At 44.3% G+C, this 21,029-nt stretch overlaps 1 protein-coding gene across 3 annotated transcripts in view; it reads right to left on the bottom strand.

The window, feature by feature from the left end:
- The window catches only part of MAGI3 (membrane associated guanylate kinase, WW and PDZ domain containing 3), a 51,413-nt gene that overhangs the window by 17,706 nt on the left and 12,678 nt on the right, over window positions 1-21,029 (bottom strand). For all 3 annotated transcript variants that reach the window (NM_001012697.1, NM_001389348.2, XM_015298932.3), the window contains 10 exon segments: window positions 737-768; window positions 1,660-2,268; window positions 2,953-3,141; window positions 3,676-3,770; window positions 4,524-4,581; window positions 6,038-6,117; window positions 6,910-7,084; window positions 8,384-8,593; window positions 9,358-9,477; window positions 11,440-11,556. In NM_001012697.1, coding sequence (NP_001012715.1) covers window positions 737-768; window positions 1,660-2,268; window positions 2,953-3,141; window positions 3,676-3,770; window positions 4,524-4,581; window positions 6,038-6,117; window positions 6,910-7,084; window positions 8,384-8,593; window positions 9,358-9,477; window positions 11,440-11,556 — 1,685 coding nt within the window.

Genomic DNA, 21,029 nt, shown 5'->3' with positions numbered 1-21,029 from the left:
TGCAGGCAGCTGCATGCTTGTAAGAAACCGAATCTGCAAATCTCAGCGAGTGCTTTCAGTGTACGGAGTGTGAGTGCTCTCATACAACATCACACTGCTCTGATAGGGCTTTCATACTTGAAGAGCAGGACAATGATAGAAAAAGAACTGCATTTACATCCTGGTGATGGGGTTTTCTGAAAATGAGTTAATTTGTTACGTACAATACATTTTTCAACACGCAGCTCTGCTCTCGGAGGTGTTCCTTGGGGGATATCAATGAGCCTATTTCATAAGAGAGGTGCTCATGACAAAAGTATGCATTATTATTCACAGTCTGAGGGTATTTTACCCATCCTAATGATTCTTTGCTGAGTCAAAATTAAAGACACCCCAGTGGAGGGAACTTCAAAAACAATGAGCATCAAACCGGAAACGTAGAACTACAGTGCATTAGGAAGGGAGCAATAACCAGTTCATTATTCTATGTGAGAAATACTGAAGTATCTGATATTTCTCTTAGAAATCCTATTTCACTTTAATACAGATCATGCCAAAAAAATAGATACTGTATTCCTGATATTTCAGGAGTAAGAAAGAAGAAATCCATTATACCCACTGAACTCAAAACACTCAAAAGGATCCTGTAGAACAACTTCAGCTTTAAGTAGACCATATTAAAAAGTCTTTTTGCTACCAAACCTCCCCTCAGTATTTTTCCATCTGAAACAAATTTAAATACACTGCAAATACTCACCATTTTGCCAGTTTTAGTAGGTGAGGGTGGACCTGAATAAAATACAACGTAGAAAGCAATTTCAATTCTAGGTCATCCAAGCTTAAATAGCATTAAGGCAATATAATCAGTTCCTCCTGAGCTGAAAGTGATAACTGCTTATTCATTCTTTCTTTAAATTGCAAGGGATCGTTTAGTTGACCAAAGCCATCACTTAGGAGAAATCTCAAATCAGAGTTGCTAGCTATACAGCAATGAGTTTCTCCTTCTGCTAGATGCTGGTCAACCAGATCACACAGGAGTTCATTGGAGGAGGGTGTGAATTAGCCTGGTGGAATTTCACTTGCCAAAGAAAACTGTTTCCTTAGCTGATTAAGAAACAGCAGCATTTGCACAGAAAAGGACTTGGAGGTTTTTCCAAACACGAATGACCCAAGGGCCACTCAAAAGGCTACAACAAAACCTTAAAAGGACACTAAAGAGCAAAGCAGTCATGTGTTGCTTTCTAATTCACTCAGTTCCATCTGGTATGTGGTTAACAAAGAGGTATGAATATGCAGACATGAAAATGATTTTTCTAATTCAGTGAGTGGTTCTATCTTACAGCTGATGCTTCTTGGCACTCGTAATCACCTGTCCAGCACAGCTACAGTTACTGGAATACATTTGGAGACGTTCAGAAAACTCCATCAATCATACCCTTTGTATTATGCTAGAGACTACATTTTTGCTTTAGCACTCCCCAGACCCTTGGAAGAGACAGTGTCTAAACACACTATAAGAATTTTTGTGCATGCTCTCACCCAAATACTCAGGGCGATAAATTAAACTTAGAACATCATGGCTGAGAGACATAATGAAACTGCTTGCTAACTTACCACACTAAAAGAGGCCTTTTAAAAAGCACATAGCTATATATGACAGCTGTAAATATACATATTTACCTCCTCTTAAGATGAGCAGTGGTACCTCTGCTCCTATTGGAAACTGCTTCAGTACCTCCACGACCTGCAGATGTGTCAAGCTCTGTACGTTCTGATGGCAGATCTCCTTGATTACATCCCCTTTCTGAAGTCCTTGGCACCACTGGCTGTCTAAAATCATTTTTACCTTCTGTCCTGTAGGACTGTCTGCAATGGCAAACCCAAAGCCTTTAGGACCTTTGACCAGTGGGATGGTGACCAGCTCTGGCTGAGAGCCTCCTGAAGATGCAACAGAGATCCTCTGCTCATTTGTATCCATGGAGGGGCCATTGAGACGACCATTGACCAACATTGGGCCTGTTTTTCCATTCTGGTCCAACACAACTGTTCCGGCTATTAACTCTTGGCTGGTCAGACAAATGTCTCCTTTGGTCACAGGTGGTCCATTGATAATAGGCGTAGCAGTCACTATATCTACAACTGGGTCCTCATTGTCATCAGGAAGAGGGTAGCCACGACACAAAGTCATGTTTACATACTGGTTGACAGGAACCAGCTGAAACATCTGGACAACATCTGCGTGGGTATGGCCAAGGACACAGTTTCCATTTATGTCTACAATGACATCACCTGATCAAAAAGGAAGTTAAACAGCATTAAAACCAGAAACAAAACTCCACACACCTTTCCAGTGCTCTGAACCTCAGGAAAAAAAAAAATCACTGGACAAAGTGTTCAAAAAGCAGTGTTCAAAAAATAATAATGCTGGCTGTACCTCTTGACTGCCTGTTTCCAAGAAGTGTAAAGGACCTCTTCTTTGCATTTATTCTATGTCACCTCAGAACACAGTATGCTAAATATATAAAGTTTAATCTCCAGCAGATTTAAAAAAATGCTACTATGCAGCCGCAGGAGATGAAGCAGTGCACACACACTGCTGCAAACAGATGTCTTCTGCTTTAATTCATACTTTAGAGCATCCTAAATTCAATCCAAAAATAAATCGGATTTTTTGGGGGGAGTTCCTATGTTTATCTTAGGATTGGCTGAACTTAAGCTAGGATTGCACCCACGCGTATTCCATAGCCTTACGCCGTTGCCACACGTGGTTAAGCATGTATTTTCAAAATGAAGAGAAAGTACATGTCAAATCCTGAAGCCTTGTTTCATAATACACATTGTGGTGACCAAGAAACTCTGCTTAGGCAATACAGCATTCCCAGGAGTAAATCGTCCTCTCAGCCTCACACAGCAGCAGCTGCTCTCTCTAAAAAGCATCAAAAGAAATGCAAGCTCAGAGAAATAATGATTTACCTGGTGCGATTCTCCCATCCTGTGCAGCAGGTCCATCTTTTAACACATTCTTCACCTGGAGAAACTCATCAGGCCTGTCCCCTCCGATAATTGTAAAACCAAAACCCATCGTACTTTTTTTCAGTGATGTCCGTATAAGTGCTCCTATGAGCTGGGATGGATCTCTGGTGAAGAGAGACTTCTCTGGCACTGTGCATGATAAGATGCAATATAATCAACCATCAGCAAAGCTGCTTTATGGCAGCCATTAAATCTCCAAATTATGGTGACTGCAAGCACGTATAAAATAGACAGAGAAAGGAGGAAGATATCTTAAAGCCTGGGTACCAAAATTACAGGTTTTCCAAGCTGTATTACAGATTAAAACAGGGGACAAACTAAATCTCCCACCTCTAATTTCTGCTTTTACTCTCTTACCCTTGACATCAATGTCAACAGCAAATAGAATTCAAGGACTGGCTTTACCTGCACCAAAAGGTTCCAAAGTTGCTTATGACAACCAGCTTTAGATTTACCAAAATGCTTTTAAATCAGTGCCAGGGTCTCAATTCAATTTTAACATTAAAAAATCATTCCAAAAACCTTACAGAGTCTGAAAAGCAACACCACAAGGGCCAGCAGAAGGACAAGGCCAATTTCTTCATCAATTCCCAACCTGATTATGTGCAATGCTTACTTGTAGATAAAGATATGAGTGATAAAGAACACAACATTTAGTGATACCTGATTTTGAAGGGCCACCATCAGTCTGTCCTAGCTGTTTTTTCCTTTTGGCTTCCAACACTGGGTTTTCAAACTGAGTTTTCTGGTTAATATGACTGTAGACAAAAGGTAGATTAAGATATCAGAGGAAACCATCCTATTTCAAAGCAAACACAATCACAAAAGACAACCTACAAATACTATTGTTTGATCTCAGATTAAGACTGGAAAAACGAATGCCAAACTATCAGAATCAACATGGAATGTCTTTTTTTTCCTTTCAACAACTTGATTTACTTCAAAAACAATGTAATTTCACTTCTTGTAACCATTTGGTAGAGTATACCTTCATTCCACTCTGCAAACTACCCAAGGTTCTATTAGATAAGAAGAGAGAAGACTTGCTTTTTCTCCTGACACCAGCTGTGTTGCTTCAACCTTATTATTTGCAACTCTGCTTATCTTTTTAACAATGGCTAAAGAAACATTTCATTTGCCCTGACCTGAAGAAGACCAATAAGAGCTTTTGCAGCAGTTTAGTAGTTAGTTAATTGTGATGGCCCTTTGGAGACAGCAATGAGATATGTTATTCTTACTCTTTTACAGTTATCACTCTTAAATCAAGCCACCCTACTTTTGCTCGTTCTTATTTATTAATTACTTTCACTGCTACTTGCTTTCCTTCCCTAGAAGAAATTTACTCCAATATGTCAGCACAGTCGTATCATGGACCTTCAGTGCTTCAGAAGTACACACAATGGCCTCCAGAACTTGTTTTTACTCAATACAACCTATATGCACTGCTAAGCAACTGCTTCACTGCCTTCTGCTCAGTTGGTGACTATTTCAAATTAATAATTAGCACTTACTCGACGTAATATGTTCCATACTGTGGATCTTCTATTTTTTCCCATCCATAAGGAAGTTCTGCAATCAGAAAGAACAAAATCTCCCACTACTTTGGAAAACTATCTGCGGGTATCAGCACACTTACAAAAAAGGGATAGGTGGAAAACATGAATTCAATGGAAGACATTTTTTTTCCCCTTTGTTTGTTTCAGACTTGTCCCTCTGATGAGAAAACATGAGCTTATTCCAAGGAATCTGAAACCCTGCACCTCTCACTCTTTGCTCCACTGGATCAGACTTCTGTTTAACAAAACCACATCACTTTAAGTCTGTAATAAACTTAAAGACAGATCCAAATTAACCTATTTGGGAAGGAAGAACATCTGAAAGGGAATAAAAAATACAAAGTCTGGTGAGATGGTAAGCAGCAGCAGATCATTACTGACTAGAGGTGGCAGGCAGTTAAAACAGAGGTCCAATTACTCTAAGCTTTATTGTTCTAGTTACCTTGACCAAGGAAATTTAAATATTTGAATAATTGACACAAGCAGGTAGCTAGACATTCTGAAGGATAAAATTTCTGTGTAATCTCGTTTGAGGCTGCCCTAAGTTTGAAGGTAACAGCAATTTTCCTAGCATATGACAGCATGTTACCACTTATTAGTATCAGCATCACTCCACAGGATTTGACAAAAGACCCAGGGGGGCTATTCATTTAAACGTTGTTCATTTGGATATCCTGCATCTCTCTGTTTCAAGTGCTCTTTTTATCCTGTGGTGTGCTGCACGTATGTTTAACAAGCAGCAGTATGAGTCCATTGCTCCAGCTGGCTTCATTATGAATACATGATTGTTAGCCTGTGCAATTTAAGGAGATGACAGGCTGTTCTGAATCTGCCTCAGCCTTTCTAACATGCATTTGCTGAAGACAGAGCTACTTGGTACTCCTTTTTTTGGCTGACTAAATTGCAGACTACATAGGAAATGGATACAGGTATCATCTGTGGGACAGTCATGAACCTGACTTACAAGTCTTGAAACAGCAGCATGAAGAGCTGTTACCTCTGCTTTCACATTCAAATATTATACCATAAAACATGCAATACACATTTCTAGCAATAGGCATTACGCTGCATCTTCATTCTGCATATATTCTAGTATTTATGGACTTTTTATCCCTGCCATATTCCACCCACATAAAAACTTCCAGTGTGATCACTGCTGATATATCCAGCTTTCTCCTTAGCAATGATACTTAGTGGAACAACATACATCATTCTCTTCTCAGGAATGCAGATACATCCATGATTCAGACAGATTTCACGACTCCAGGAAAAATACATTATGGCCTTTCCCAGTCTCATGTGGACTCTCACTACCACTGAACTATGGACACTCAGCACTACACTCTGTTTGCTCCAGAGGCACAAGCATCAGCAAGAAGTTTCTGTCACAGCAGCAATGGATCCTATCCAGCCCTGATCAACTCAGCCACTGATCAGCCACAGTAACAAATGAGCTCTAAATATCTCACCTCCATCTTCACAATCTTCAGGAGCTTTGGCTTTCTTACAGAGCCGTGGATCGAGCCATGTGGTTGTCTTGGTGTTGTGACTGCAGAGCAAAACACAGCCCATTAAAAGGACTTCCTCAGACTGAAGAAATTTGGCTTTACCTTAAATATTTACTACCTTGGTCAAACCATAGTGTTTGAATAACCTAATCCCTGCTTATGCCTCAGTCACACAGTCATATGCTAAACAGAAAAGGCAACAATGATACTCAGAGGTACCAGCACTGGAGACTCCTGAGGACAGATGTGGAACATGAGAGGAATGCTCTCCCATGCCCCAGAAAGCTCACGTGGAAACATCTTCTGTTTCTACCTGAAAGCAGCGAATGCTTTTACTCGTGTATTTAACATTCAGTTAGGTTTTTATTTCTTCTCATCTCAGAATTCGTAAATGAAGCTATTTCACATGTGCACATATGAACTGCTTTTCTATCCTGAGCTTTAATCTGTGCTGCTCATCTTTTCAAGTAGGCACTCCCAGCCAAGGAACGCATGCTGAGAAGAAAGAACACACAAGTTCTCAGATTTCAGAGAGATCTGTCATTGTAAAAGTTTATATGATGCTATACCTTCCCTACCAACATCCACCCAGCTTTGCATTTGGTGAGATACATAACTCACACTGCAAACTGACTATGCACATGGAGCCATAACACTTTCCTGCACAATGGCAATCAAATATGTAGCATAAACGACTATCAGTAAGGAACAAAAGAGAGGAAATATATAAAATTCCATACAGAAATATAAGGAAGAAGAACAGGGGAGGTGTAAGAGCATTAGGCAGCTTCCCAGACACATATCTTTCCTGTTGGCAGTGCTGGGCTACTCACTCGATGAAGTAGATCATGCCAGTGTCAGTGTAGGCCATCTCCCAGTTCTTGGGCAGAGGTTCCAGGGTTTCATCCCTTGACATGTAATTTCTGAAGTCCATGGAGCTGCTTGTCTGGTTGTAACTGGGAACAGGTTTCATCCAGTCAGAAGAATCTGAGTGTTTTTCTTTGTTTTCTGCAGTTGTTCAGGGAAAGCATTACTATTTGTCAGATGCTTATGCTGTTTCTCACTAAGCACCACCCTCTTAATCTGGCTATGAGAGAATGTCAAACACGTCCCTGGATGTGATGAACATTTTTCCACTTTTTTTTTTTTTTTTTTTTTCAGCTATGGACTTTGAAAAGCTGACATGAAAAAACTGAACTCTGTTCTGCCCCTGCCAAAGAGAATTAACCTCCTATTATTTGTGTGAGCCTAAGCTACAAAATCAGCACGGGCAGGAATGCAAACTGACTAATTTGTTTCCCCCCCTCACACAGAGAACAGTGTTCGTAATGCCACCAATAAATAAACAAATAGAAGTCCTACTAATATTCCTCAAAGCACCAACACTAAAACATAGAAAAGACCCAAGCTGCCAATAGGATAAACACACCTTTTTCATGCAAGCTACAAGAAGTAAAAGCTCCCCAAAATCCCTGCTAACACTTCATGCAAGCCTCAGCTTGATACTTCAGAGGTTATGCCCGGTATCCTCAGCCACACAATGATGCCCATGACTTCCACATCATCACCAGCCAGGCCACCGGGTGCTCTGTGCTGTGGCATTGCCAACCCTAAAGCTAGCAAGATTAGGTCAGGTCCGGTCAATAGAAGCCTTTCTTAAACGCTCACACAGAGGATCATCTGCAAATTCAATGTGACGGCTTCTCTCCAACATCAGTTCTTCCCCCTCGAGATGAATAACCATGACAGCAAAACGAAAAGGGCGTGCTGCCAATCTCTGAAACATCCTACTGGACACTGGGCCGGTCTCAATGCACTGTGCTTTACTCCTCTCCACGAACACTCCCTCGGGGTATTCTGCAATTCCCTTCAGCAAAATAATCTGTACATTGTACAGTGTGAGCTGGTGCTGCCCCTCAGGCTGATTGTTTCACTAAAACTTCCTGCGTTTGGTAATCTGACCAAAATGAAACGATCCAATTTACAGGGCATGAATTACACTCTGCAAAGGGATTCTGTTATATGGATAAATTTTTCCTTCCCAATCAAGTAACTGGCTGCTGCCCAGCACTACATGTTCTCTACTGAGCAGTGCATTTTATGATGCAACTGCACATCTGGCTGGGAGAACAGCTGTTTCTTTTTAAAATGTAATTTCAAAGGAGAGCAAAAACACCCGTCTGAATAGAAAACTGCTTTTAAACTTCACTAAAACTAAGGAAGCAGTTCAAGCAAGCATGAATGCTATTTGTGTACTTCTTATTCATTTATAAAATACTTCAGGGAATTTCTCCCCTTGTAACCAACCTATCCCTCCGCTGCCATTAACCGCTTCCTTTTCCTCCTCTTCCTCATCTTCAGGGAGAGAACTGTCCATCCTTTGCATTTTGCTGACTGATGTGGTTCTTTTCCTCTGTGATTCAGTATCAAAATCATTGTCAAAGAGAACTTGATCCACCGGATCAGGCTGAAAGGGGCTGGGCTCTGCTGGAGGCTTCGGAGTACCATAAAAATTACCTGCCAATGAGACAGAAACCCGGATAATGAAAGCACTGATATTTGCCCAAAGCACTACCACGATCATATTGCAGGTATTTACATACAAAAAGCAATCTAAGATGTCTGCATTTCTGTTCTGTTAAAAGTGTCAAAAAGTAAATCATTCTACAGCACCAGGCAACAAAGAACAAACATTGCTTGAAGCACAACTGCAGGTAGGGGATACTCTACAGCAGTGTGAGACATCTGAGGGTAGAGCCAACTTCTCCCTTCACCCACTTGCTTTAAACAAAGGTTGGTTTGGGGTCCAGTCCCTCCACTCCCACATTAAGGTCCCCCACATCCCTGTAAAGTTCTCTCTGCCTGCTATCTAACCCTTTAAATTACAGCAGAAGGCTATCACATGATGGCAGTTTCAGGTCTCTATAGCTAACTGCTTCCTGATGGTTCACTGCCTTCAATGAAATGTTTTTGTTTTTAACTGCAAAACACATTCCCTATTTTATCAGGATTTCCCTTGCCTCCCATCCCTTTAATGCATGCCTCTGAGAAGAACATCTCTGTTCCATAAAATTGAGGAAAAGAAAAAAAAAAAGACCAGTACTCCTCTCATAGGCACTCCAGCTCTAAAATAGGTACTGCAGTAGTGGAGAGGCAATATGAAACCATCAAGGTGAGTAGGAAAAGTGGCACCTCCTGCATACAGAGAGGTACCTTAGAGCAAGATACTGGATGTGAGCACCGGATATTAGTTCCTGTTCCAATAAGCTTCACCAACATACCATCATACGTTCCACTTTCTAGCAAGGCTCCACTTTCTTCCAGTGCTTTGAATTGCTCAACAGGAATGAAATTATAGTCTACGCCGGGGACTTCCCCATCTCTGGGAGCCCTCGTAGTGCCTGGAAAAACAGAGGAAACACACCTGTAAGGTACTTAAATCCTGCCTTCTTACCAAACGCAGCCTGCTGTCAAATTAAGTGAAAACAAGATATTTTTGAGGCCTCATACAATGATGACCTCATTCTGCTATGCAAGCAAGTGAACAATAACGTGTAAAAACTAGGCCAAGAGATCGTGTAGGAATGATAAGTTATGATATAGTGGAAAGAGGAGGAATAAAGCAGAATGAGGCAGTAATTAGAAATTTTTCCTTAAGCTCAGTGAACCAAAAATGTACAGCTTACAGAAGCTGATGATTACATGGGCCATGCAACAGCAGTCTGGGATTCTGGGCAACTCTTTAAAGCTATGGTATTTGAATACAGATGTATGGGCGTTTCATCTTCCCATCTTGATGATGCATGTTTCTTGAGCATCCATATCAATGCAGTAATGAGATCAACACGACTAAATATACTTGATCTTCGGGCCACAAAATCCATAAACAGGCAGAGGAATCGTATTTTAACCTTACAGCTCAGAGGGCAATTCATCTATACTCCAAACATTGGCTACAGGTTAACTGCTTCAACGTGATCAGTAAATTGCTGTATTACATGCAGAAGTTCTTCAAGTTTTTATGTCTATAAGTAAGGGCCAACCACTGTCATAGCAGCTTAATTAAAGCTCCCCTGGAGAGGAATTTACTAATTCATTAAAATCCTATTAGGTTAAAAGCAGGAAGGGCATACATCAATTTCTTTTTATTATTATTATTTTGAGAGAGCAGCATTAACAGGAACTGCTAATAAATCAATGGCATTTCACCATTATCAGTTTTTAAGGAATTCACAAACTCAAGGACATGTTCCAAATGGTAACGACTGCAATAAGAGAATTACGTAAGAGAATTCTGTAGTTACAGAAACGTTAGCTGACAAACTTTGAAGTTTTTAGTGCAGCGAATAGTCAAATTCAAAGAGCAATGAGCCTTTTTAAATGGCAGGACCTCTAAGACAAGGTGAAGGATGGTTTTGTGGTAATTAAGAAATGAAATGACAAAGAAGGGTGAAAAGCAAAGACAGAACGTTTGGCAGCTGTCCCAGCAGCCTGTACCTTACAAGGTGCTCCCTGGGAACCCTCACCCACAGCAGCAGCCATATAGGTAACACACAGATAAAGGCAGGTTTGCACCTGTGCTGGTTGGACTGCGATGCTAACAGATGCACAGAGCAGAAGGGCTGGCACAACTAAAGAGACCTGTGTCCATCTAGCTCCCCCAGCTAATTAAGTCTTGCTGTGACACTCAGTTTGTCCTTGCTTTGCTCCTTCCTCTTCTTCCTTGGACACAGACCCCCTCTGCCTCTTGCCACCACCTCCTCGTGCATTACCCAGCAGGTTCATCGCATCCTCCATCACTGCAACCCTACAGGCTGTGGATGCCCCATCCCTGGAGGTGTTCAAGGCCAGGTTGGATGGGGCCCTGGGCAGCCTGGGCTGGTATTAAATATGGAGGCTGGTGGCCCTGCTTACGGCAGGGGGTTGGAGCTTCATGATCATTGAGGTCCCTTCCAACCCAAGCCATTCCATGATTCTGTGTAACCTCCCAACTACATGTGTATGACATCCCAAGTCACGATGTGTTCACAGGATGTTTGCTTGATTGTTCTGAAGAAGATTTATTTCCCAAGTGGGAAGTAACGTGGCTCTTCTAACAACAGTAACTTCCAATGAACTAAACACAGATACTCCTGAAATACTCTGAGCTCTGAACTCCAAAGTTTTTGCTGTGTCGTCAGTCCATACCAGCACTTATTTTCATTGCAACTTAAGATACAAAACTGTTCTTATAATGCTTTGAACAAAGATCCTGCCAAAAGGAAGAACTATACACCACACTGAGAGAGGAGATGTGTAAAGCTCTCAAATGAGGTGATGGTGAGCACAAACAGATCAAACGAGGCTAACCATTACATACTTACAAGGGATGGTTCTCAAGTAGAGATTGTCTCTGATCACTTGCTGGAGTTTATGGTCTATGGAGCCCTTTTGGAACTGCAGGCTCAAATAGTGACGCAGATCTTTGTTGATGACTTTTCCTTAAAAACGAACAAACAAAAATATCTCTTGTAAACACTGAGCCAAAAAACAAAACGCCAACAATGATATTTCACTGCTGTATGTTCTGCAACAAAGAAAGCAGCAGCAAGACTTGGGTTGTTTGAAATTGCATCGTCTCAATGGGAAACATACTGCTAAAGCCTAACTCTCAGATGGTGTAAATATGGCAAGGTGATTTTAAGCCTAACTGAGCAACAGCCCTCCAACCTCAGAATCTCCCAAGCAAGACAGTGAAGTATTTTGAAACACAAAGTATTAAAATATGAAATCTGTTATCAAAATTCCAAACTCCACGCAAATAGAAAGCTGCTTCAGAACACACCCAGCGGTAATACCTTCCACTCCATTTACTGCCACTGCTTAGACTGCCTGAATTCAATATTTTGTCACACACGAGCCTGCATTCTTGATGTTACAAAAAGAGAATATTTTCTTTTTAAAAACACTGCATGATAGAAGAGGTTTTTTTTTTTTTTACAATTATTCCTTTGCAATACTTCTGTCAGGTATCATTAGCAAATCTGCCACATCACAGACAACCATGGCCCCTTCAGCACACAAATAAGCGAGCTCTTGTATTACTGCCTCATCCTTCTGACAGGAGGGTACAAAACAATCTTTTGTACCCTGTCATCTTCCCAGAAAGCACATTAAATAGGGTTCAGTGACCCTGATAAATTTAAGTTACGTACTACAGCAGAACACTCAGGGCTTCAGGGAAGAAGACTTTTAGTTGTTGCCTCTTAAAACCAATGCAGGAGATGGCCAGCAGCATGTTTATACCAGTACAGCACAACAGGAGCAAGGACTGTAATGTTCAGTGCCTTGTTTGAAAGGAAGTCAGCAACAGGTTACAAAATGTAAGGAAACTGTTGTAGGAGTGATTTTAACTGGGGCCTCTGAAGGGTGCTGAGACCCGGCTGCTGCAGGAATGGGGCACCAGACCCACATCAGCCTTAACACAAAGCTCACCCGTACCCTAAAACCAAGGCAAATGTTCCTATATGAAATGCCAGTCAGGGGGTGAGGACACAAAGCCCCATCCACTGCTACTGACCCAACCACCGCCACTGCTGCAAGGTGCATCATGCGTTCTGTTATTTGTGGGTTTATGCTTTTCCCTTCTCCAACATAATAGGTCAGTGGTTCCGTGTATCATCTACTGGTTCTGACATCGTTGGGTTCGTTTGCTTCATGTAAAAAGCAAAAATGAAAACCTGAACCTGTAACAGCTTAACAACTGCAGGTGGAGCCCGGAGCAGAAATCACAGGATCAGTAAGGTTGGGAAAAAGCCTCTAAGATCATCGAGTTCAACCAACAATGCAACCCCACCATCCCAGTAGCCATGTCCCTATTGAAGCGAGTTAGGTGATCTGTTCCGAACAATAACTATGTGTATGAAATAACACGCACACAGCTAAGCTTATGGAGGTCTGCACTGTCCATGAGATGACCAAAACCAGAAACCAAAAGACGGCCCAAGCACAAAGCAAGCCCACCCCACACCCAGCCCAGAGCACCCAACTCCATCCCTGAACTCCAGGGCTCATTTCTCACCCTCATTTAGTGCTGAAGAAACAACAATCAGAGACAAAAAGGATTTTACAGCACAAAGATGACCCCACAGCACAACCCTCACCGCGTGCTGGGGGTAAAGCAGACACTGCACTGATTGCCCCACGTGGGTGGGGTGAGCAGCGCAGTTCTCAGCCCCTCACTGCTTCCCAAGCGCAGACCTTCGCAGTGCTCCCATGGGTGAAGCCCTCTGTGCTGTTATGACAGCAAACCCGGAGCTGAATTCCCAGCTTTGCCATCACGCGCTTTTCTTTATGAAGCTTTGGATTCGATTCCTGCAGCATAATGAGCAAAACATGTCACGGAAAATGAAAACAAATGGTGTAATCTCCACCAAGAAGAATATTTTCCATTTCTTACCGTAAATCTCTTCATTGTTTGCAGACAAGATGGTTTCTCAACATTAAAAAATGTTTTACTACTAAAGCGGCCCATCCATCTCCCTGTCAAAGCCCAACCCACAGCCCTGCACTTGAGCAACACGAGCACATCTCTGCTCAGATCGATAGAGGCAGATTTCCCCATGGTGGATGATTCTGGTTCTCAGCTATGCTCCGAGAGCTGCACGGAGGAAAGGCTTGGCAAGTGGGATGAATCCCAAAGGGACGTGGACCTGCAGAGCCTTCAGTCACTCATCTTCCCATCCGAAGTTTAAAAGCTCATAAAGCCTGTTCAATAAATACCAGCTCGTTCCTGAAGAAAAAAAGTAAAACCAAAGCTGCTCCTAAGGATGGGCCAACACTATGGGGTTAATCTTAACGTTACCCTCGCACAGAGGGTTACAGTCCAATTACAGATTGGACCGTATTCTCAGACCACGACCACAGAGCTGAAAGCACTGCCTGGGGAAAATGGGAGAAAGTCAAACAAAACACTTGGCAGAGAGAAAACGAGGGAAGGTCACAGCGAGCGGCGTGCATCAAAAAGCAGGAAACTGAAGTAAGAGTGAGGATGCTCCAGGCGGCCTCTCAGGGCCTGTTTCTATGCAAGAGGCAGCTACCTCCTCCTGCAGGAGCCGAGCAGCACGCTCTGCACACAGCCTGCCCAGCACACCCCAGGAGCAACACGAAAGCTCAATGCAACGCTGCTGCGTGCCGTGCTGCTGGGCTGTCTCTCATGGATGGCACACGCAGCACAGGGACCAGTCGAGAGGAATAACGGCCTTTATACCGCTCAGGTTCTCTAGGATGAACAGACACAATCCTCTTGCTTTCAGGCTTCATTTAAATTAACCACAAAGGAACGGTTTAAGTGTGGATCCGGGAGGAAAAGCACACGGAGAAAAAGGCTTCGGCAGCACCGCAAAGCGCAGAGCTGATCTGAGGACAGACCTGGGGACAAACAGGTCTGTCTTTCACCTCTGCTTTCACCTCACAAACTGAGGGGTAAAGCTGTACCTGGGTAAGGAATGCTGAGTACACAGCTACAAACAGCTGTTTCCTGCTACAGCGTGACTAGAATTAACCCCAGCAAGCCCAATACTGAATTACCAGAGCTGGCAGAACAGCAGCACTCCAAGGTTTGATACACGAATCGCTGCCCAATGATAAGCAACAGCCCCATGACCCCACAGGTAGCTGTGGGCGATGCTGTGGGTCGGGGGCTGTGTGACAGCCGTGCCCACAGGTGTGAACACACCCGGCTGTGGTGCACAGCACAGCGGGCACTGCGCTGTGCTGGAGCTCAGCGACGTTTCCATGCCAACAGCTGCTGAGACAATGACCTCTATATGCTGAACAGCAGCAGCGGCGTTGGGAGGCATTTTCCTTTCCTTTCCTTTCCTTTTTCTTTTTTTTTTTTTTAATAAAAATACCTTGCTGTTAACAAGAAAAGCAACTTTTCCAAGCAGCAGTTCATTAAAAGCACGTTAACTCCCCCAGCAAATGACAAAATCCATCGCTAGGTCATGCAGGGAAACGCACCTCAAGGGAATGGATGTGAAGGGGGAACTGCTGCAGGTGTCAGAAAGAGTACTGTGAGGAGCGGCCGCACGGCCCAGCCAATGGATGGAGATCGGGCCCAAAGGACAGACAGACACCAGGCCCAGCCAATGGATGGAGATCGGGCCCAAAGGACAGACAGACACCAGGCCCAGCCAATGGATGGACACAGGGCCCAGAGGACAGACGGACACCGGGCCCAGCCAATGGATGGACACCGGGCCCAGAGGACAGACGGACACTGGGCCCAGCCAATGGATGGACACCGGGCTCAGAGGACAGACGGACACCGGGCCCAGCCAATGGATGGACACCGGGCCCAGAGGACAGACGGACACCGGGCCCAGCAGACAGATGGACACCGGGCCCAAAGGACAGACGGACACTGGGCCCAGCCAATGGATGGACACCGGGCCCAGCAGACAGACCCAGCTTGGCCATGCCTGCAGGCCCACAGGAGAGGAGAGGGCCATAAGGCACGGCCATGGGAAGAGGATCCTGCATGAAACCGAACGTCCCACGATGCGGACCCACAGAGATCCTGAACCTGAGTAAACTCACACATAAACACTGCCCACTGCTCCTCACCCTAAATCCCCTCAGCCCCTCCCCGGATTATCCTCGCACGCCAGAGGCTCAGAGGGGTTTTTTTTTAAGCATTAAGGAATGAAAAAAAGCACGGATTAGATCCTGCTGTGCAATTCTGGTTTTCAGTGGGAACGAAGCAGAGGGGACACTGAGGGGATTCCCCGCGCTGTGACACAGCCAAGCATATGGGGATGTGCTGAGACTGCAGCGGGAACCACTGCACTGGGCAAGGGAGAACATCTACCGTTTAATTAAACCTTGGATATTAATATAAGAGTAACATTAATTGGTCTTGGACTTGACTAAGCAGAAGCCATTTAAAGCAGCTTCCAGCTGCACAAACCAGGTGTGCTGCTCCAGGAAACCAAAGCTACACGTGCACAGCATTCACTCTGTAAGTCCTCAGCAACGACTCACAGGTGTAATTCAGCACGAGCTGCAGGCCCCAGCACTGCACCCACTGAGCACAGCCACCTCCTCCTGAAAGCAGGGGAGAGAATCAGGTAACAGCTTCTTAAAAGAGCAATCAGCTGCTGCATTATCTTCTAATGGACAACGAGAAAGAAAATCACCGGGTTCAGCTCACAACACTTAACAATACCTATATGCTACCCGGCAATTACAGTCAGGTCGCCACAGGATGCTCACAGCACCGAGAGCAGAGCAGCACCTTGGGAACGTGACAGACACAGTGTGCTGTTTGCCTTTCCATGGGACTGAGCAGCAGTGGGCCTGCAGTGTGCTGCACCCATATCTCCAGATACGGCTGGGAGTGTCCTGCCAGGACCCAGAGGCTGTGGTTCGGCCAAGGTCCTGTAGGCCTCTGCTGCCCCACCACTCACATATGGGCAGCAACCATAGGTTGGGCGGAGACATTTGCTGATGATGAAACCCATCACAAGGCATCAAGTTCCCCCTGCAGACCGAGCAGAACGGACAAGGTAAAGAACAAAACTTGATTTTCTGGAAAAAAACGTGGGAGAAGAGCCAAATACATTAAAAGCATACTTTTGGATTTGAAATGCAAATGATATATTTCACAAAGACAAACGGAAAAAAAAAAAAAAAACCCCAACTCAGAAACCACAAAAAACCAACTCCTTAGATTTCTAAAGGTCGTGAAAAAAGAGCAAAACATCCTGCTGATCTGTTCTGGCTGTATCAGCAGAGTCTTCACCTCCTCCCTATGCACAAGGCTCCGTCAGAGATGCAGAATGAGAGCTCTGAGCCACTGCTGCCAAAAGTGCAGGGCCCAGGGAGCTGTGTGATGAGAGAACACCTCCCTGGGATGGAGAACTGGAAGAGCACAGGTGGAAGCAAGCCAGGCTGTTTGGGAACACCAACAGGCATCAAAGCAGGTACAGCAACTCAGAATCGTGCTCTAAAGAGAAAACATTTTAAATATATATATTAAATTCCGCAGTAGGAGGCCTTACAAAAGCTTTCAAATGCTCATGCAGAATTTTGCTAAAGCCTCCTGGGATGTGAATTTTGCTTTATTAAACGTCTGCAGAGAATAAATGGTGTGACTGAAGACAAGGAGAGCTCAGATCGCTTTATAACTGAATCCTGAAGAGCTATGCAAATGGATGCATTTATGAGACTGGTTCTACACATCCCCACCAAATGCCCCAAGGCCGGGGAGCAACAGGACGGGACAGACTGGCCGGGCTGGGATGCACGAGCACTGTGCAGAGGAAGGCAGCAAAACCCATCTGTGAACTTCCAGCTCCGACAGTGAATCTTGTTTCTTTGTGCTGTAAAGAAATAGGGCTGAAGAGCACTTGCTGGTGACCTGCTGAGAGAACGCTACTAGCATCAATCTGCTTCCAAGAAAATTGAATTAAGGATCCTTCATGGAGCAATGGATGTGTCGTTAAAGATACTCTGCAAATCCACCATAACGTACAGGGTATGTCACACTGACCGAGCTGCCTTCATGTGACAGATGCAGGACAACCCACAGAAGAAATTTACTTGGAGTCTTTTGTATAGAAGGAAATCTCAAGACAGTTCGAAGTCACAGCAGCCCGTTAAAGCAGACTCATTTACCACTTGAAAGCTGAGAAAATATTAAAAGGTTTACACTGAAAGGCTGATTTAATTGCAGTTTGTTACACTCTGTCCAACAAATCTTGGTAAGACGTTTGTATTTACAGAAGTTGTGGTGGAGATAAGCCTTACAGTCCTAACAAATCATATACCACAGCACTCAAAATACCCCTGGTTTGTTTTACAGTACAGAAATGATCAAAAAACTGCTTCTCCAGATTGAAGTGAGGCTGCCACAAAGCTCATGTTTCTATTACCCTGGTGGTGCCTGCATGTAGCCAAGACCAAAGGTTCCCTTCACACAGCCCACCTCAGCTGCATCAATGTGAGCGCTGGGCTTTAGATTCTAACACAGCTTAATTCTGAAACACACCGAGGGCTGGAAAGGACAAGAGGTGAAGTGTGAGCAGCAGGAGCTGTGCTCTGTCCTTTGGTTTTTTAATTTTTGGTGGTGTGGAAACAGCAAAATGCACTGCACCAGAAGCCTCCTGTCTGTGGGCATCCACGGCGAGGATCCTCATCCACCACCAGAAAAAGCGTTTTGTTCGGTGCAGAAGGAAGCAAGAAAACACTGGCAGAAAATAGATGGCATTTACAGGATTCTTTCAGTGCCATTTGGTTGGCGTACGAAAATAACACTTGTTACCCAACTAACAATTCCCTCAGTTTGCAAACAGATGTGTCACAGTTGACAATCTTGGAAGCAAGGAATGAGGACCCGGCACTGCGGATCCAAAAGGGTTTTTCCACAGGAAGATTCCGCTTCCATCTTTCGAGTGCTGCCCAAAGACCCAAAGGGGCCAAAGGAGAGCTGGGGGGACACCAACCTCAGCTTCACTTTGTTCTGTGTGATGCAGTGGGAGCACAGCCCAACACGTCGCCTGCCTGCAGCATTAAGGGCTTCCAAAAGGAAAATCCTACGAGTGAAGAACTCGAAACTTTCAGATGCCAAGCTTCAAATATAATATTATCAGATATAATTACAGTAATACATTGCACGCACACAGAAATCCATTAACCATGGAAATAGAGTCAGGAGAATTACAACTGGGTAGGGGTTTCTCTGATAATGCCAAGTATTTCAGCATAGCTATTATTAAACAGGAGAACGGCGGAGCACAAAGAGCTGAACAGCTGTTTCTGATATAAGATCAGACACTGAAGGAGATACGAGTAGAACTCAAATGATTTAAAGTAATGAATGGGTTTCAAATAAAACGCAAACATAACCATTTCCTTCAACTGAACAGTGGGGAAGAGAAATGCAAAAGAACTTTCCGCAAGAGAACAGCCTGACCTTTTGCATAACATATGGTGACTTTCCTGTCTTTGATTCAGTGTTTTCTTCAGGAAAAAGCACAGAAAAGATCAACAATCTCATGCATATAGATAAAGGTTTGCTATATTCTGAAGAAACGTTTTGCTTCTCTGTTTTTCTCAAGATGCTTCCCCACACTTCTCTGGGAGGTCCTCTGTATCACACGCAGCTCAGGGCAAAGATGGAGCACTTCACAACCTCCTGAAAGCACCACAGTTCACAGGAATTCACACAGGGATAGGACAGGGGGGAATGGTTTTAAAGCTCAAGGAGGGAAGGTTTGGATTGGATGTCAGGGGGAAGTTCTTCACAGAGAGTGGTGAGGTGCTGAACAGCTGCCCAGAGGGGCTGTGGATGCCCCATCCCTGGAGGTGTTCAAGGCCGGGTTGGATGGGGTCTGGGCAGCCTGGGCGAGTGCCAGTTCTGGAGGTTGGTGGCTCTCCCTGTGGCAGTGGAGTGAAACTCAGTGATCCTTAGGGCCCTTTCCAACCCAAGCCATTCTATGATTCCATGATTTTGCTCTCAGGTCCTGTGGAGCAGCGCCCTCAAGTTGAGATGTACCGCTTTCCTCCGCTCCTGGCTCACAGAGAGCGTCTTCTATTCTGACACCATATGATGGCTGCGGGAAGGAGAGTCAGAGGAAGAGCTGCCGGCAGGAAGCCACCCTCGAGGTCCTGCTCTTCATGCACCAGATGAAGCTGGAGCTGCAGCTCAGCAGGACAACCACCATTCCCTCTGGCCGCTGCCAAGTGCTGCCCGTTCCCCAGGCCCTCAGCACTGCCGTGTCCTCATTTCTAGCAGCCCCCACAATATTCCATCTGCCAGAATGGCACACGGCTACCAGCTCAAGTAAGTTGTGCTCATACTGCTGATGAAGAACTCAAACTCCTCTGCCACTGCCAGGCTCAAGGCAGAGAGAAGGACTCACATGGGTATCTAGAAAGCTCAGTGAATGCAGCTTGGAGAGCTTGAAAGACCTCACCAAACAAAACTTAGATTTATAAGATCAAACCTTGCCTCTGAAAGGGAAGCAGAAACAAAAAGCAGGAGAGCCAGCAGGTTTCTGACATCGTCACAGGAGATTAAGCCAAGCCCCATTAGCAGGACAGGACACAACGTGACCTGCTGCAGCTGCATGCTCCCACTGCACACTGCTCATGTGCACCCAAAGCGCACGCTACAGAAAGCTGAAGGGTCAAAAACTCGCCCCAAAACTTAAACACTCAGGGCTGTTCTCAGACTAGCACGGATGACTTTATTAAGGCTTCCTAATTATGCGCTCTGTCTCTTGCTGAGTTTTAATCAGCGTGCAAACGAGCGCACCTACGGGGGCTGTCTGGTAGGAGCAGTGCTGTCGCTGCTGCTCTCGCTCTGCAGAGCTGCACACAGACATCACAGCTATGAAATCAGAATCCCCCATAGCTGCTAAGGTTATAATAATACACAAAACGTTTAATCTGCTCTTAATTGAGCAGATAGAGAGCTGGAACACTGCAAAACAAAGGCAAGCAATCCAAACAATGAGGCAAATTTCTGCAGGGTAACTATGGCTTGTTCTTCCAAATTTATAGACAATCTCCCATTCATTCCCTTACATTTCCAATGTGGGGTCTTAGTACATCCACAGTAGAGAAAATGAGTTATTGAGATTTGAAGCAAACCAATTTGCTCCAGGAGGCACAATTAACATACGCAAATGAACAAAACTGCTCTAATATTAATGCTTCCCTATTGTAATCTGCAGCTAACGTGTCAATTCATTGTTACTAACACTTTGCAAGCACTGCTTCAACAGCCCTCTCTGACAAAGGGTCCCAAATGGAGGACTTGCACTGGCTTTGCCCTGGGCAGAAATGGCCAGCCTTGGTGTCTGCCCTGACGTAGCATCACATTTCACATACTGACATATGGATAACACACCATATCTTATTGCTTAAGCAGCGTGAACTTCTATAGAATGACACATTTCAGTCACAT

This window comes from Gallus gallus, chromosome 26, assembly GCF_016699485.2.
Source record: "Gallus gallus isolate bGalGal1 chromosome 26, bGalGal1.mat.broiler.GRCg7b, whole genome shotgun sequence".
Classification (NCBI taxonomy): Eukaryota; Metazoa; Chordata; class Aves; order Galliformes; family Phasianidae; genus Gallus; species Gallus gallus.
This window is presented reverse-complemented; position numbering and strand designations above follow the sequence as displayed.